The 19,368-nt window shown below is 36.1% G+C and overlaps 2 protein-coding genes across 4 annotated transcripts in view; one reads left to right on the top strand and one right to left on the bottom strand.

Moving 5' to 3' along the window:
* Positions 1 to 8,239, bottom strand: part of msps (msps cytoskeleton-associated protein 5) — a 55,316-nt gene extending 47,077 nt beyond the window's left edge. For 2 of the 3 annotated variants that reach the window (XM_088259992.1, XM_088259994.1), the window contains exons 1-4: positions 7,774 to 8,212; positions 5,651 to 5,906; positions 1,306 to 1,681; positions 554 to 717 (exon numbers count right to left, since the gene is read on the bottom strand). In XM_088259992.1, coding sequence (XP_088116118.1) covers positions 554 to 717; positions 1,306 to 1,681; positions 5,651 to 5,852 — 742 coding nt within the window. In that variant the 5' untranslated portion in view covers positions 5,853 to 5,906; positions 7,774 to 8,212. Of the gene's footprint in view, positions 1 to 553; positions 718 to 1,305; positions 1,682 to 5,650; positions 5,907 to 7,773 lie in introns of all 3 variants that reach the window. The other variant, XM_088259993.1, reaches the window with a different exon arrangement.
* A 4,143-nt stretch (positions 8,240 to 12,382) lies between these two features.
* LOC148309490 (uncharacterized) lies at positions 12,383 to 17,136 on the top strand. The gene is made up of 4 exons (XM_088260011.1): positions 12,383 to 12,697; positions 13,842 to 13,972; positions 15,104 to 15,282; positions 16,608 to 17,136. Exons 1-4 carry the CDS (start codon positions 12,521 to 12,523, stop codon positions 16,988 to 16,990), a joined length of 870 nt encoding a protein of 289 aa, XP_088116137.1. The 5' UTR covers positions 12,383 to 12,520; the 3' UTR covers positions 16,991 to 17,136.
* The last annotated feature ends 2,232 nt before the right edge of the window (positions 17,137 to 19,368 follow it).

Genomic DNA, 19,368 nt, shown 5'->3' with positions numbered 1-19,368 from the left:
ACAATCACTAACGCATGTCTGTATTGAAAACTATAGTGCATGTTGGTCTTCGGGTCGACCAAAAATCGCATGTGTTAGACATTTTATGTAGTTTTGAGTGTGTAAATGGTGCTATGGTGGTGAAGGGTAGTAGTGTTTGCATGCTGTGTTAGTGATTGTCCTGACGAAGAGACGGGTACGTCTCGAAACCGGTAGACGTAAAAATCTCGGTGAGTGGTTATATACTAATTTTATTAACATTTTTGAAAAAATAAAAATAAGTAAAAATGACTAACCACAAAGTAAATGCTTTAAATATTAATAATATTGAGAATACTCCTATAGTACCTACTATGTATTTCTCTTGTGATGTCCTTCACTCAGAGCTCAGTCACTTACATTTTCTCCATCTTGTTATATATGTATTTTCCACTCCTATTTCCAAAAATACAAACCACAGCACTGCTTGGATTCCTTTTGCTTAGTCATTGATCAAATTGTAAAAAAGTGGAAGTTCCACTATGTTATGTCACACGTCCAGCCAGCTAATGTTGGTTTTAAGAATGCCACATACCTTGGTCCTGGCCGGCCGACGCGGCGGGTATGTTGACCTGTTGAGAGCGCAGATATCGCTCCGGGGTGACCTTCTGCGGGGCTTCGGAAAAGGCGTCCCTCAGCTCTTGCAAGACCACTGGCTGCAGCTGCCCGATGTGTGGCTCCAGGGCTGCACCAACCCATCTGCGGAATAAAACACCATAAAAAGTGACCACTAATGTTCTATATGAGCAATGGAAATGTCCGTTTCGTAGGATCTATAGTTAATTTTAATACAAAACATTTAAAATTATTAAATGAATATATACATTTTTAAATCGAGTAAAAAGTGACGTTTTATTTATAACACTTCTTGTTCAAACTATATTGTGGGTATACTGGCAAAAAACGTTAACTCAAAAATCTCTATTTGAATAATCCCTGTTCTTTAAATCTTTTAGCCCGCTATTAAACTTGTAGTCCACCTCCATAGTGTAATGGTCAGCACGCCCGGCTACCGTTCTGGAGGTCCCGGGTTCGATTCCCAGGGGGGAGTCAAATAAATATTAAGTGATTTTTTCACTCTAATATTTATTCAATATTACCCTGGACTGGTACCTGAAGCGGAGGGCTGATCACCTTTCCTTCATGTGTAAACGATCAAGATAACACTGCGTTTATATGACGCAGTGCCCTATGCACCATTGGGGTGCGGATAAGGGTTTTCTCTCTCTCTCTAAGTTACATGCAAAAAAAATTGTCACTGCTAGTAAGAAATGTTTTTTTTTATACCTGTGCATCTCCACTACGAGGGCTTTCCCCTCAGTCCTCACGTCCTTGTCCCTGTCGGTGAGCATGGTGGGGATCCTCTTCACCAGTAGCTTGACGCTGACCACCTTGTTGCCAAACTGGCGCAGCGCGCTGGTCACGGCCTGGATGCACGCCGTCACGGTCTTGGGGTTCTTGTGCTCCATGCCCTTCATGAGCTCCTCCTGCACGGCCTCGTGCTTCTCTATCTCCACGTACATGAGCGTGACCTGCAGGGCCAGCTCCTTGGTCTTGGTCTTCGGGGCGGCGATGCATTTGGCCACGATGCTGGACATCACCTCGCCGACTGTTTTACCCGCGTGGCCGCAGTTTTCCACAAACGCCAGGGCAGCTTCCAAACCTAAAAAAAGTCATCCTTAATACGTTGTTTGATGATGATCCGTGATAGTTCATAAGGGACTGTCACGAGAGGTAATATCATACATGATAAAAATAGTGAAGGACATTGGTAACATAAACCAAAGTAGGACACAAAATGCCGAACCCTCTTCTAGTGGAACGGAAGGTCTGCTCATGACAGTCAACAGTCCGCCTTCTCCTGAGGAGTGCAACGTGGTTTCCTCCCAGCAAATGCTGAGAAGTTCCTGATTGGCCCATGCCCTCCCGTTCCCAACACAGATTCAAATAAAAACATATTTAATTAGCTAGAAGAAACAAAAATCCACTAAATGATCTATAAACCTTGCACATAATAAGCAAGGTAAAAAATAAATTCAATTCCCATCTAAAAAAAAAATACATTGTTTGAGGGAAACGCTTAAAAGCGTCTTTTACATACTGCTGGTAGAGAGCGGGAGACACTTATAATCATTCTATTTGCTTACTTTTTAGAGTGCGAGATACAAAAAAAAAACATTTTAAAGATCAGCTTTGGGTTTGGGGTTACTTGTGATGAGGTTACTTGTGATTAGTATACAATCCTAATTAGAATACTAATTAGGGTCGGGGTTGGTGAATAAACCGCCCCGCAACAATGTGTTAACAAGTGAGTTTTTGTGAATAATTTTTTTCGCTAACATTTCTTGATAAAACTGCATTTAATAAAAAAATTAAACAATAATAAAATTGAGTTATGTCATTACCGACATCATCAGACTGGTAGTAAGCTAGATAAAATTGTATGCTATATGCAAAACAGGGCTGGAAACAGGGTTGAACATAAAATTTTGTCTATCCTTTTGTTTTATATTTTGGTAACGACGAAACGCGGCCGCCAGTCAAATAAAACAAAAGCAGAAAAGGCCATTCAAGTTTTTTTGGACCATACTCCATTTTATATAGCCAGGCGGACAATGTTAACAATGGTATTTTTGTAATAACAGTTTTTTGATAAATATAAACAATGCAATAAATATTTGTAGCGCATTTTTTGTGATTTTACATTATAAACACAACTTTATTATAAAATCATTACATATCTTATTAGAACTTAATCATAATGTTGACCAGTTTTCAAGCTAACAGCTCCTTCCTCAAGACTAATTAATGGATTAGAAAAATGAAGTGAACATAACAATTAAGTTATAATAAGAAATATAGTGATTTTACGACAAATATAAGTAAATTCGTTAAATGCTTTGATTATGATTTGATTTTCCGGTTGCTAAGAAATTGAACTTTTGAATCCCTCGTGTGAAATCTGAGTCACTATCCAGTTTTACTGTAAACTCTGTCATGGATTCGGTTAGATAACTCCCACACCTCTAAACCAGTCCAGATATATTATGTATTTCACACTTCAATGGTGATTAGTTCTTTGATCGATATCAGTGACTGCATTGTTATTGCATAATTATCCCATGGTTAATAAACAACTCAACAAAAAAATAACTATATAACACTAACCCTTTGGCCGATTTGCCTGTACCGCATATGACAAAAAATAGGCTTTTGCGGATTTGCCCGTACCTGGTACGGACACCCAGGCAGAGAAATAGCTCAAACTAGTTTTACCATACTATTTTATGAGGTAGTTCAAAGTATTCTTGCGAGGTCACTCTGCGTATGAACTGTAGTGGACTGTGTCACCCAATATTATTTACTATATTTCCAACATATCTTCAAATAATTTATTTGAAATAATAAAACCTGATTTTTTTCCAAATAAAATCTTCATTAAAACTCATCAGTCAAAGGGTTAAAATTCAATTGAATTCAATTTATTTAATAATTAATATATACATTACAAACTAACATTTAAGACGTATACATTAAAAACATAAATTAAAAAGTAAGCAAGAAGATTCTTGTTAAAGATTTTCGAAGAAGTACTCCGAGTACTCTTTCAGACACATGGGACAGATCAATCAATATCCAGTGTGATATTGTTCAACATAGCGGTAGCTCCTCCTACAGGAAGATGCTTGCAATCGAAAACATTGAAAATGTTAAAAGCAACAGCAGCTGTCAAGAAGCACGCTGCCCGCCATGAACAATGTTTAGAATTGCTATTACGTTTATATGGACGTTATAGTCCAGATGGCGCTGCCATTATGGACCTGACTCGGGTAAAAACACGTGTCACATGTATTTAAAAACAGGTCATTGTCAGAGGTATTTGAATACAATGTAAAAATTTCAAAGCAATCGGTGAATTACTAATTACATAATTAGGAGATTTAAGATTTGAAACCGACAAATATTTGTATTTTTAGTTCATTTTGTGTAATACCACTTTTAAAAAGATAAAATATTATTTTGTAAGTGGGTTTTTCAAGTATTACATAAAGTGAATGATGAATGATAATGAGAGTGTTAACAATGTTAACAATGCTTTTATAATACAAAGTATATTTGCATTTTTATTCAGATAAAAGATAAGACCAATTTTTGTATTTTTTTCCAATATGAATTGTATCACAGTGATAATTTTGTCATTGTTCTTTAGTACTGATCTGGAATCCGAAAACTTCAAAGAAGGCTCATTAAAAATTTCACCAAACAAAGCGAATAAGCCATCTTCACGGATGAAGGGCTAGCGTAATTTATGGGGTCAAAGCCGCACCCGTAATCACAATTTAAATTACACCATTGTAACAAAATGAATTCCTTATGAGACATGAAGGATGCCACTCCCAAATTAACAAGACAACAGCAACTATTCTGCATGCGTTCCGTCGATGTTACTATCACAGAGCCAAAATGTTTGGGTATGGCAACATTGTAACACCAAGATTCCAAATGATAAGTAATGAATAATTACGAGAATTATATACAAATTGATTTAGTGTTTATGGTGTCATTGTTTTCCGAATTGCGTCACCTGAGTTCATATTCGACCCATGGACAATTCACAAGAAAAAAATGATTTTTTTTTAATAAACATTTTCACTATTATAAATGTCTTTTTACACGATAAACAAATATGTATTATCTGAGTTTATCATATTTATAATATAGTGATAATGTAAAAAATTACTTTATTTAAAAGTAAATAAGCTTACTACTACTCACCCTTATTCACACCCAAAGGAGTGTATAGGGCATTGTATAATTTAACTATACGAAGGTTACAGTTATCAATCCTGCGTCTCTTACATACGCTTATAAGCGTTCTATTTGCTCACTTTTGGCAGCGTATGAGAGACGCCAAAAAACAAACAGATAGCAATTGGGTTTGCGGTTACTTGTGATTAGTATACTGAGGTTACTTGTGATTAGTATACTTAGTATACTAAGTATAGTATATAACTGACACACTCAAAATGTTGTAAATAAATTATCTGGTCAAATTATAAGCTTTATTAATAATGAAAATGGTATTTTCTGGCGTTTCTCATGTGTGTGATTATAATCCAGGATTCGGACCTCACATACTAATATAAGAGTTTCTGCTTAGTAAAAAGCTTCTTTACATCTCACCAATAGATGTCTCTAGTGAAGTTCTAGTGATTCATGAACAAGGTTTCTAAATTGGTTCATATATATAGAACTTCCAAGAATTTGAGTAGTGTGGTTGTCAATAATGGGTAGAATTGGTGAATTTTACACGTGTGTAAAGTGATCACTTAAACCAGCCTATGACGGTCGTCAGCTCCGTAAATGCCCAGACTTCCATATTCTTCTTCATCTTTGATGATGTCAAAAAATAGTATACTGAGGGTCGGGCGACAGACTGTCTGATTATAATTAGGGTCGGGGTTGATGAAAAAACCGCCTAACAGCAATGTGTTAATGAAGAGAAGAATTTTGAAGCTAATTTTCCCATAGAGTATTGTTAGTATACGACCCTAATTAGTATAATAATGAGGGTCAGGGCTGATGAAAAAACTGCCCAATAAAAATTTAAAAAAAAAACAAAAAAGTTTACCTTTTTCTTGAGCAAGGGCATTGCTGTCTGATACAAATTTCTTGATCAGTCCCAGATACTTGTTCCACTCTGGTGACTTCTCGTCGTCAATCTGTTTGAAGAGCTTGGCGGCCTCCTCGTAACCGGCCACCCGCGCCTTCCACAACTTGTGAACGCACTTCTCGTCCGTGGGCAACTTCTTGTACTCCGTTTCCTCCTCCATTGTGACGGGGTGTATTGAAAAACACTATTCTAAACACTCCCTCGGTTTACTTATCTGAAAACAATCGTTTCGTGGAAAACGTTAGCCAAATATATGGGTGGCTTTTATTATTATCCTTTATATAAAAATGTATGGTATATAAAATAACATAGGGTGGATGAAATTCCGATCCGTAACGGGAGTTCTTTGCGATCCAAAAATGCCATCTAAATTAAAGAGAAAAGTCTACAAATCAACTGTCAGACGCGCACTTCTGTACGGCTCCGAATGCTGGACGATGTATAGCACCTTTTCTAGGCAACTACAACCTGAGGACAAGGAGAGCTGACCCCAGTAGTCTACAAAGACGATAAGTTAGGATGTAGCCAGGAAGAAGATAACATAACAGTAATAATTCAACCCTTAGCACTGGAATTCTGCCATGGAAGCGGCATTCGTGGTTTGCCGTACTACTGGAGTCCTGCCACAATGGCGCCAAGAAAATAAAGTCACAACACAACATTTCAGACGGGTATTTTTTACACCTGTGGACCGCTGGCGATGGGATTTGATAATTATGTACATAAGTTAAGACCTTAAGAGATTGGTATATAATATTAATATAAAAACATTGGATAATTTTCTGCCTTTGAAATGAGGCTGGCGCAGAAGGTGAAAATATCCTTCCAGTCCGTAAGCATCAATTGACCGAACGGGTAGAAATACATTTCCCGTCCAAAGTGTGTTAATATTTCGGTTTTTTACTTTTCAATATAATGAAACCAGAATCATATTAAAGTAAAATTAAATAGTAATAAGCCTGAGAATTTGATTGAATTGGCGGTATGCACATATCAAAAAACTTTTCAATGCAAAGGGTTAAAACTAAAAAATTAAGCAAAAAAATTGATTAGTCAACCAAAATAATAGAAATTTAACATATTTGACGTTGAAATATAGATAAAATACTGAAGTGCCTATGTCATAAATATCAAAATTTTACAAAATTTATCCTTAGTCTGGTGATGCAAGAAAAAACTAACAAGGGTGTCCATGAAAAATGCAAACACAAAAAATGGAAATACATTCGATTGATTTTTAGCATTATTTTATATTTGTTAAAAACGTAATATTGTGTTAAAAGAAAATACATTCAAAATGAGTATGAAAGTGTGCATACACTAGAGACATTTGCTAAATGATGATTTTAATGTTTTAAATAATGTTTTTGTCAATCTGTGAAGTATTTGACTTTTCTTGGTAATTCAAAGTGATATAATTCAGTTATAGTGAATCACTTATCAGCCATTTTTACATGAAAAAATCTTTAGCGGGCAGGTTAGTTTTTTAAATACATAATTTAAAATGGTCAATATCTGACAAAGGCACTTGTAGCACTAAAGCGAAATCACGAAACAGCATGCATTGCAGTGGTTTTGATACTAAAATGAGAAAACTAGTTATGACATCATTTAGAAAGCTGAAAAAACTCCTACAAAGTAAAATTGATGAAAACTGTGGGTTTTTATCGTTTTATTGTTACAGGAATGAGAAAATAAGCTAATATTAAATATGTACATATTAGATCTTTGACAGCTGTGAAATAAAATAGAAGAGAGTCGGGTTTTTAAAGAAGGGTGTTATTTCTATTAATACCATATCCGTTTTATTTGTTTCACCAAATAAAGTTGACGTTTTACCGAGAAAAAACTACTGCAATGTTCAGACAGTGACACATTTGAGGATGCACATAATCACTCCCTAAACTCGATAAAACTGCGCACTACAGCGAAGAGCCGTGAGGAATTATGGTCAATTGGACTTAATCCTCCCAAGTATAGGTGAATGGTGTACTAATTAAGACTTTCCTTATTAGGAATGTCCGAGGGCAATAATTATACGGTTTGAAAAAGTAAAATAGACATGTTTGACATGTACTCACCGTCCGCAGCGGATAAACCCGCTCGGCGTTCGAGCAAGACAAAATGTCAACTGTTGTGGACACAAATGATGGTTTTAAAACATATTTATGTGTTTCAACACTTGTTTAAATTACATCGCGCCGCGTACGCGCCGGTATTCGGAATGTAGGTAGACGAAAAAGGAACCGATCTCCTTTTTGTCGTTTTTGAGCACGAATGAGAATAACAGTCAATGAATGTTGTCATTCGAGAAAATTATCATTCTCTCAACCGTTTAATACAAACAGCTATATTTTTTGTTCGAAAACAATAAATCGAATCACTTAAATACACCGTTACTCACATTTGAATCGTTTACTGTCTTTTTTTTCAATTTTTTCCCACTACACAATTACAAGATTAACGGAAAATCAAACAAATTCTGGTTTAATTTCTTGTAAAAAATGTTTCAGTCCACCCATAGATTTTGAAATATATTAATGTGCTGCCATTAAATAAAAAAAATTTAAAATATTGAAGTAGGTACATGAATTATGTTAATGTATAAGTTCCTACATACAACATAACTAACTAACTAACTAACTAACCATCACGCCGCTTCCCCGCAGGGGTAGGCAGAGAGAATCGAACGCCACACCACTCTGTCTTTGCAAACATTCTTTGCCTCTTCTACATTCATGCATCTCCTCATACATACCCGACGATTATTACGACTCCTGACCCGGCCGCTTTCAAGTATTTGACATACCTGATTGTGCCAAGTTTTCCTCGGTCGTCCTCTGCTTCTTTTTCCAACTACATTCGCTCCATAAATTTGTTTAACCGTTCTTTCTTCGCTCATACGCTCCACATGTCCAAACCATCTCAACACACTTTTCTTAATTTTATCGATAATGCTTATCTCAGCCTTACATTCTTTCCTTATTTCATCATTCGAACATCTATCAAACATCGTTTTGCCACACATTCGTCTGAGGGATCGCATTTCGACTGCATTCAGTCTGCTTTCATCCTTCTTTTGCCAACTCCATGCTTCGCTTCCATACATAAGGGTTGGAACCAGAACTCCATTGTGTACTGCCAGTTTAGCTTCCGCTGATAGATTTTTATTTGCTAAAACTGATTTTAGTGCACCATTCACTCTGTTCCCAGCATTCACTCTCCTTTCTATGTCTTTATCAATCTTTCCATCCCTAGAAAACATACTACCCAAATATATGAAATCATCTACCTGTTCCAAAATCTCCCCATTTACCAATATTTCACACTCAGATCTACATTCATCTCTTTCAAAAACCATGATTTTGGATTTGCTAACATTCATCAATAAATCACTTTCCTTGCACACATTATACACTTTTGTCACCAACGTTTGCAGGTCTTCTTTGCTATCGGCAAGAAGAACAGCGTCGTCAGCATATAAAAGGCAACAAACGGTCAAATTATTCATTCTTGCTCCAATATTCAAACCTTTCAGCTCTTTCATGCAGTTATCCATGTATAGATTAAACAGCCAAGGCGACATTACACATCCCTGTTTTACACCTTTAGAGATGTCAAACCAGGATGAAAAAGAGCCATTTACCCTAATGCATGCAGTGCTATCCTCGTACAAGGATGCAATGCCCTGGATGAGTTTACTGCTTACTCCATACTCAGATAACACCTTCCATAACTTCATTCTATCAACGCGGTCATACGCTTTTTGCAAATCCACAAATGCGCAGAAAAGCTTTTGGTTCTTTCCCAAAAACTTTTCTGTTATATCGCGCAAGGCAAAAATTTGATCCGTACATCCTCTCCCATTCATAAAGCCACTCTGAACATCCCACACTTTATCCTTAGTTATGGTTCTTACCCTTTCTATGAGGATTCGTCCATACATTTTACCAACAGCACTCAATAGACTGATTGCTCTATAGTTTCCACATTCCACCCTAGATCCTTTCCCCTTGTAAAGAGGCATTATAACTGCCCTTCTCCAATCGACGGGAGTATAATTCTCCTCTAGACACCGGTTAAAGAGCCTATGTAACCATGTGAGAACTATTTTGCCACCATTCTTGATGTATTCTGCAGCAAAATTATCGAATCCTACAGCTTTTCCATTTTTTAGGGACTTTGAGGCATTCACAATTTCTTCCATACCTATCTCTCCTGAATCATCATCCACACATATTCTAGGAAGTGTATTTACGACACACATGCTGTTATTATTAATTGCATGCGTTTCATACACCTCCTCGAAATACTCTTTCCATCTCTCTTTTATATCTTTTTCATTCGTCACCATTTTTCCGTCTTTCGCTGCAATCGATTTCATACATCCATTCACGTTTAGATTTCGGGAGTTTTTGACTTCTTTCCAGAATATTTTTATATTTTCTTGGAAATTTTTTGTCATTTTTACTCCTTCTTCCTTTTTCAACATACGTTTTCGTTCACTCACCGCATGCTTAACTTTCATTTTACATTCCTTGTACACTTCTTTAACCGATTCATACTCAGTGGAGTTTTTATTTTTTACTGCTATACAATCTAACCACGCATTCTTCTTCTCTTTCACTATTTTTTTAACATCGTCATCCCACCATGCATCGCCTTTTTTCCTTCCTTGCACCACACACACTTTCTTTTAAATGTTTCCACATGTCATTTATACTTAGATTCTTTCTATCCTCCGCGATCAACCTACTGCATACGTCTTTTACAAATTTACCCTTTATGTCGTCATTCTGCAGTTTTTCTACTTTGACTCTAGAGGGAGCCGCCACCTTGTTTGTTTTGGCCCTCCATCCTTGAAACAGAATCACTCTTGAAACCACCAAAAAGTGATCTGTTTCCATTTCGGCCCCCCTAAACACCCTTGTATCTACTGTGGCGGATTTCAATCTAGAGTCAATGACGACATAATCGATAATGGACCTTTCATTTCGTCTCTCCCAAGTATATTGATGGATTCCCTTGTGTGCAAAAAAAGTATTTGACACAAAGAGATTCCATTCCAGGCATACCTCTAACAACCTCTTCCCATTATCGTTTACTCTTGCATCCCCATACATACCAAGCGATAGTTCAAACCCTTCTCTTCTTGTTCCAACCCACCCATTTAAATCACCAGCCAGAATTACCTTTTCATTATTCATTTTTCCATTCATCACATTCATTACATTCAACCAGAACTCATCCTTCTCAGATTCGGTGTCGGAGTTGCCGGGAGCATAACCTATCAGCACAAGTAGTCTTGTCAATCCGACTTTGAATCTGATAAACATGAGTCTCGCGTTTATAAACACATATCACATGGATGCAAATTAGTATAGTTAAAGAAAAAAAGATAACTTCAGTTAATAAACGTATTCACAAATTCAGTATTTTGTTTTACTTATGTTTTGAGTTCGTTTTCTGCATAATTTCCTTTATACCCTAATTATATACGCTATATAGATAGCTATTGTATTTGTTATAACTCGATTCTCATTTTCTATCACAGTTCATCGAGTCCGTTCAATACCTATAATTTATTTATGTTGTTTTTTTTTAATTAAGAGATATTTGAGTTTTTATTATTTATAAAAATACTTCACTTTCGTACTATTTCTGTAAGCCTAAGCGGCTCATTATTACAAAGAGGTATCAAATTGTGGTTCAGTGGGTTCGAACCCAGAAAATCGGACTCAAGAGTCCGCGACACTAATCACGGGACCACAACCCGACCATGTTATGAATGAATACCTAATATGTTTATTATAGATACGTACCTTTAATATTTACTTATTATAATTCGAATACGTTGTTTTTCCATTGATAAAATATCTTATGGTGGAGACTGACCGGAGCATTTCGTCGTAGCGTAACGTCGTAACATCGCTCGCGGCGAGCATCCGAAATTATGGATGGAGCGCTCGGCTCGCTGTACTGACTTTACGAATGCTCGCATCGTAACGTGTTACGTTACGACAAAACGGCTCCGGTTAGTCTCCACCCTTAGGACATTTGTCCACTACACGGAATTTTACCGTCCGGCACGTCGGTTAGCGTTTTAAAACGATGATTGGCTTGGATTGGCTTGTTCTTTTATCCATCTTTCTTCGGATCAGTGCTATTGATCGGTGCGTCAACACGTTGGGCGTAAATTCGATCATATTTTTTTGCCATGAAACACGATGCAACTCTATAAATTGTTCGGTGGTCAGCTCTTGGCTGTACTCTATTTTCAATATCGTTGTGATCCACCTTGAGTCACATGTTATTGGCTCATGACACAATCTCGTTGACTGTAGACTACACAGTTACTGTTTCAAAATCACATTTGTCAACAGTCTCTGGCCAAAGTTTTTCCAAGCAGAAGTGAGGGTCCTCTTGTTAAACTTCCTTCCCAAGCCGCGAATGTCCCGGTTCACAAGTGAATGTCGTGAAAAAGGGGCTTGCTCTTCCTCTGTTACTCGTTATGCGAAACATCGCTCGTTAAGGGAGCAACTTTTTCAAATATTTTTTTGCTCGTTATGCGAGGATCCACTGTAATCATAAAATGTTTATATTGACATATGGCAACACAGTTGTGTCCATAAATTTTTATTTGAAAAGTGGTTGCTGTTTTGTTTGACGTTTCATTTTTCATAAAAATAATAAATTATTAGCGTTTTTTTTATTTATATAAAAATAATAAAAAGAGCGTTGTTCTATTTTACTTGAAGTGAATCAACGTTACCAATAGTTCTTTATTGCCCAAATGAATAATGTATTTTTTGTGATAAAGTAATTGCAATGTCTTTAAACGACATGAAAAATAGTTGTTTTGACGACAAAACGATAAAGAAAAAGAAGAATAACCACAATGACGACAAAGGGGAAGTGGATACTTCTAACTTTTCAATAGAAGAACGTCTTGTTTCTGCCGTTTGGGTGCACGAGAGGAAATTTGACAAGACTTCAATAGCGCAAGTAGGTTCCACAACTCCTAACTGATCACTAGACATGAGACGATTTTTCTTCCTTTTAATTTAAACCATTTTTTTTAGATGGGAATTGCATTTATTATTTACCTTGCTTATTATGTACAAGGTTTATAGATCATTTAGTGGATTATTGTTTCTTCTAGCTAATTAAATAAAAAATTAAACCAATTGCGATGCCAGCCTGAATCCATTCCGAGATTTCGTACTCGCACAAGCCAGTAGGTACCTTAGGTAGTTCAACAATTTTGATGCCAGTCTACAATCTACTTGGTAGAGGGCTGTTTGTAATTTTTTTTTTTGGTAAGGAGAAAAAGGTTGGTTTTGTTATAACTTTATGTCAGTCTGATGATGTCGGTAACGGTACCAGTCTGATGATGTCGGTAACGACGAAACCCGGTCGCTGGTCAAATAAAAAAGTGGAAAAGCTAAAAATATTGGTTTTAATCTAATAATAAATTATAACTTTAGTTGTGAGTAGTAGCCTGCTAAACGTGGGGTCTGTCGACTACTAGCAGGCTCCACTAACTGCTACAGATCTATCTAGCGTTCTAATTATTCACTCTGCAAAAATCGACTCATGAGAATGCTTCAGATTAATCTTTAGCTAAAATGGTATGTTCAATGCACAGAAAGAATAAAAGATCGTACTTACAGTTTTTACCTTTTATTAATACTAAATACAAACTTGACTAAACTTAAAATGATAGAGAGTGGAAATACTTAAATGAAACAATGGAATATAATTTGTGAAATGTGGAAATAAGTTAAGAAAAATAATAGAATTTGCGACAGTTAAAATTTAGTCGAAAAGACGTGAAACACCGAAGGTAGCCGAAACCCTTAGACCTGTTCGCGTCGTACAGTGTTGCCACATAACTAATATTATCTTAACAGAAGCGATACCGATAGCAGTGTCTAAATGACACAAACTAGGACGAGTAGTATGCATTCCTCTCAGATCTGGTGACCTTGCCTTTGTATAATCAACAAATAAAATTAAAGCTTGACACTGGCAGAAACATCCTTTCACTGGGTGACTGCCAAAGTTTACACTGCATCAATCTGATGCTGTCCCTTATCCACCATGCAATAGGTAATGAAAAAAGTCAATATGTTTCATTGTGTTTCAGATCAAAATTAACTTCAGGAAGAGATTTGGAAAGGCGCCTCCGACAAAAAATACACTTTATTTTTGGGAAAAGAAACTTTTTTCTACGGGAAAAGTAATGGATGCCAAAAGATCTGGACGACCTTGCAGAAGGTATTCTATTTTGTTTACCATTTTCAAATAAAATACAACAACAAAAATATTTGTAACCCTAAATTGAACCCAGTTCTTTCATAAATTGATTCGGCAGTCACTTTGTGATATCTATCCATTTTTAATTTATGTTTTACTTGGAAAATACTGCTACTGCGTAAATACCAATTGTGGTATTTACCAAGTAAAACTTAAATAAAAAATGAACATAGTTTACTCACGGTTTGTCCTAGAAATTAACCTTTCCAGGACTACAATAATTGATGTCCGACTTTCTCTGGGGAGTGGTTTTTTTTACATTAAATATGTATTTTTTTTTAAATAAAATCTTTGTTTTATGAAGATAGAAATTATGTAAAAATAATTTAAATAAAAAATAAAAAGCTCACCATCTCTAGGTCTTGTTTTACGACAAAGTTAAATACACATATCCACAGATGTCATTACTATACATATTACATCATACCAACTGACATACTTCGACGTTCATTAACATCAATACTCCTTTGAGGAAAATTCGACATTCATTTACGTCCATAGTCCAGGAAAGGTTGAAACCGTCGCTAAACAATTTATCTTAGTAACTTTTCTAATATCCAGTATTTATGGAAAAAAAGGATGAGACTCATCACACCCGTGTTTCAAATCACCCTATATGATATTGTATACTGCATAATAGCAATGGCAGTTTTTTAAGCTATTTTTAAAAAAAAATGAACAAATTGCTTACAGTTTAGAAGTTTCTTAAAGAAATCGATTTTGATACGGGCGATTTTAGATTGCATAGATAGAATGGTGACAGGAAAAAATCGATGATGTTTTTGTATTATAGTGACACCTATCCGCTACATAGCAAAGCATGACAAGAAATTAGACTTTTAAGACATGCTTTTTGTAAATGAAGTTGAAGGTAATCGAAATCTACAAAAATGTTTACACCGCCGCAACATAGGGTTTCTGGAATGCATTAACATGTGCACATTGTTTTATTCTAATATCGATAGCTAGTACATGTAATTGTTCCACAAAAATCAGTTTTACGTTTTGATCCAGTACACTACTTCTATATATTAGTAGCTAATCAGGAGAAAATTATTTGTTGAATTCTATATACAATTCTTTATTTTTTAGAAAAATACATATTGCTTCTGTCGAAGCTTCCCTACAGCAGTCTCCCGGGTTATCTCTCAGGGCGAGAGCCGAACAGCTCTCTCTGCCTCGAACTACTCTTATCAAAATATTGAAGGACGACCTCAACATCAAACACGGCAAAGGCGACACCGAACAACCTCATCACCGGAACTCTAGTGGTAAATAGTCATTGCCTAAACCAGGTGTGTCAAACTCAAAAGGCACTAAGGGCCGCATAAGGTGTACGTTTTGTCATAAGGTGTACGTATTTTGGATACGCCGGCGGGCCACATCAAAAAACTCAAAAATTTCATTTTCATTTTTATCTTACTTAAGGTGAATAATTTATAGTTAAAGACAGTCACATGAGGTACAGTAAATCCAACTTAATGATTTTTTAAAAGAATACCGTATGTTCCGGTACAAAAAATTGTTTCAATGAAGAATTAAAATAATCGAAAGATATAACCGCGGGCCGCAAAAAATATACTCGTAGGCCACGTGCGGCCCACGGGGGCGAGTTTGACATGCCTGGCCTAAACCATTTATGACACACCAGAAGGTCACTGTCCATACTTAGGCCATATTCACTCAATATGCTATACTTCATCAACTGCACTGGTTTCACTTTCCCGAAACGGTTGAGTTTAAACTCCGTCTCCTCTTGTATAAATGTATAAATCAATACATAATATAGCTCCAGAGTATCTAAGCGAGCTGTGTATTCCGGAGGAATTGATGAATAGACATCTCACTCCTCGATCGGCTACAACTGCTATGGGCAAAGTGATCTTACCATCTCGCGACCAGTGCACTAAATTTGGCGAGCATAACTTTGTTGTTGCGTGGCCGATGGCGTGGAATGCTCTTCCACCAGTAGTTTCCATTTTATTAATCACAAAATAACTTTCAGTCACTATATATCTCATATAATCTAATTATATTATCGACCAATTTCAAAATAAACAGCTTCGTTCGTCTAAACACAACACTGATCGACCATCCCTGATTTCTTCATCTGTAACTGCCGATCAACACAAAAAAATAGCAATTTTAAATTCCTACTCAAGGCCTGATGACTGTCAAATATTTGTTTTTTTTTTTTTATTATGTAGATAGTTTTTACTATTGATTAGTTTTAAAGAAGAGAAGCTATTTGCTTCAAAATCGGTCTTATTTATGATAAGATACATAGTGATTTTTTAACACAGTTATTTTGTAAGTTACGAAGTATTTTATTTAGAATTTTCACTCATGAATTGCATTAAATTATAGTAACTTTAAAGATAAAGAGTAAATCCACTCACATGTAGGTATAGGCTGTAAAACTTATAGTCGAAACCTAAATAGGGCCATGATAGCCGTAGCTAGATTTCAGAGTCACTTTGACATTAGGTAATTTTAAAATATATATATTTTATCCGTATAAATATAATGCAGCTCCACAATATTTATTGTATTATTTTACTCACACTTAATTTGTAATATGCTAATTCTTGTTTAGTTTCAGGAAATAAATCAGAAAACACAAAAGCGGAATCGCAACCGCCGAGGCAACAAAAAGTAGAAAGGATCCACAGACAGATGGAAGAAGAGCAGCCGATGAATGACATCCCGGCTCCCCCCTGCCTCCCTCCCCCGGCGCCATACTCCTACCCGACCATACACTACCTGCCCTATCCCAACAACAAGTACCGCCAGCACGCCGGAGCTGTCCCGGTCAACGTGCATCACAAGCTCCCCGCTGAGCAGGGCTATGCGCCCAATGTCGGAATGGCCCCGCATATCTTGACGCATTCACACCCGCACCATATGCATCACGCCAACCACGGCTATCAGACTAATTCGCAGATGATATGCAAATATGACGGCTTCCACGCTCAGTGATTTTTACTTATCAATTAGGAAAGTCAATTTTTAATTTAACACATTTCGGATGCGTGTTTTTTACGCCTGCGGACCACTGGCGACAGGATTTGATATTCCGCCTGTAGGCGGAGAATAAAGAAGTTAACAGGTTCCGCTTCGAATAAATGCACAAGACAATGTGACAGGTGGCATCAAATAGTTGGGCATGCCATAAGGTCAAAGAATATTTGACCACTACCTCTCTGGGGAGAGTGAATGATTAAGAATAATTATTATTGTGTAATAATTATTATAGTATATTATTGTCCGCCTCCGTAGTGTAATGGTCAGCACGCTCGGCTACCATTCTGGAGGTCCCGGGTTTGATTCCCAGGGGGGTAAAATAAATATAAGTGATTTTTTCACTATAATATTTATTCAATATTACCCTGGACTGGTACCTGAAGCGGAGGGCTGATCACCTTTCCTTCATGTGTAAACGATCAAGATAACACTGCGTTTATATGAAGCAGTGCCCTATGCACCATTGGGGTGCGGATAAGGTTTTTTTAAAATTTATTATATATATTTATAAGATGAGTACGCTTATTACTATGTAATTTATAAAGAAATAAAATATTTTTTATGCTAACATTTTGTTATTTTATAAAATGTAATATGTATGGCTGTTGAAAATTTAATTCCACGCTAAAAAAAGACATGTGTCTACTGAGGATTGTGGTTAAAACCCTCGGTTTGAGTTTTATCAAGTTGGATGTAAACTTTTGCGAGTTCATTGTAGTACGTGCATACTTCACTTTGGTTCAGCACCAACAATCTGAGTTCTTTGCGGGGAGTGCCTTTTAAAAATTGGCATACTGAATTTAAGATTTATAATGTTCTAAAAAAGCCGGAGAAGAAATATAAAATAAATAAAACCAATTTATTACTAAATTTTAATAACAGATATCATATATTTGTATACATTATACACATTCATAAAATATTAGTAAGCTTAAATGCAATGAATCTTTTTTGCAATGATTATAATGCCATACATTTAAAAGCTACATGAATACTTCCAAGAAGAGTACGTAACACATGATACATATTTCTTAATTACATTATTTTATATCTATACAACCAGTGCCTTCTATATCGAATACAAGCTGCGACCAGAGTAACTGACTTCTTATTAACCACTATCAGTAAACCTATTTATCAAAAAAATATATTTATGGTAAAGTTTTTTAAGGTCTATAAAAAGTTACTTGAAATCTCTCAATAAATTCTATTGTTTTACTCTTTCATTTGAATCTGTAAGTTTTAAAGTCAACAAAATATTAAGGCTACTTTTTGATCATTTTCACTTGGATCACTTTAATTTTAACCCCATCAAATCAGAGAACCTCATTCCAGCGAGATTTTATTAAATAATTAGTATGGCATCGCGTAATATGTTTCGTTTCTATTGTTTGAATAAAAATAAAATGTACTAAATTAATACATTATTTTTGACACACATATTAACCACGTGGGCACACAGATGGAATGTCATTAGCATGTCACTAGCATTAGCTAGATATAATTTATGAATATAGCTCCGAGCATGCTAGGATGAACAATTGCCAGAACGGAATTAAGTAACTGGAATCCCATCTGTATCCATCTGGAATCCATCAATCAGAACCTAAAATCTGGCGGTGTCAAAAGTCTGCGTAATCGGAGGGCATGTATGACTAGATGTATGGATGTGAAGGAGGCGAGGAGTGTATGCCAGGACAGAAGAGTGTGGCGTTCCATCCTCTCTGCCTACCCCTGCGGGGAAACGGCGTGATGGTAGTAGTAGTAGTAGAATCCCATCTGTATGCGCCCATCTTAACCCATCCGCATATCGTTTTTTTTTTCAAAACATGTATACAAAGACACTACATAATTGAATGTATCCCCGCAAGTAAGAAAGTTGCCCCGCCCAGAGGGGAGGTGGTATGGTTTGTCAAACAATGAGGCGCTAATGTTTTGCACCTGATAAAATGAGAACAAACATAGAAATAATTTTTAAATGCAGAAAAAGGTACCACGCACTACAGGTTGGTTTTTGTTAACACAAATCAGCCCGAGCAATCATAACGCTCGCGTGTTTGAAGCGTGAAAGGCGTTCAAATTCAACTGAGTTATAAAAATAAACTATCTCATAAAATTATAACTTTTACTGTTTTACCAATAAATATGGTACATATAACTATGTATTATGCACGTATTTTATCGTGTGTCTAGATCAGAAATGTGATAAATTAACAAGAAAACTTGAAAAAATAAATCAATAAAACATTATACCTGGGATGATATTAGTAGTAGATTTTACTTGATATTTCAATCAAAAGGATAATTCTATCCTTACAGGGACATCTTTGTGT

Source organism: Brachycentrus maculatus, unplaced genomic scaffold (assembly GCF_059751285.1).
Source record: "Brachycentrus maculatus isolate JH-2025_06_01 unplaced genomic scaffold, ASM5975128v1 h1tg000122l, whole genome shotgun sequence".
Taxonomy (NCBI): domain Eukaryota; kingdom Metazoa; phylum Arthropoda; class Insecta; order Trichoptera; family Brachycentridae; genus Brachycentrus; species Brachycentrus maculatus.
The sequence above is the reverse complement of the archived record's forward strand: the minus strand, read 5'-3'. Positions and strand labels throughout refer to the sequence as shown.

Coding starts and splice junctions, on each gene's coding strand:
- LOC148309490 (XM_088260011.1), top strand. CDS start 12,521: ATGTCTTTAAACGACATGAAAAATAGTTGTTTTGACGACAAAACGATA. Junction 12,698..13,841: donor ACAAGACTTCAATAGCGCAA/GTAGGTTCCACA, acceptor ATTGTGTTTCAG/ATCAAAATTAACTTCAGGAA. Junction 13,973..15,103: donor TCTGGACGACCTTGCAGAAG/GTATTCTATTTT, acceptor TTTATTTTTTAG/AAAAATACATATTGCTTCTG.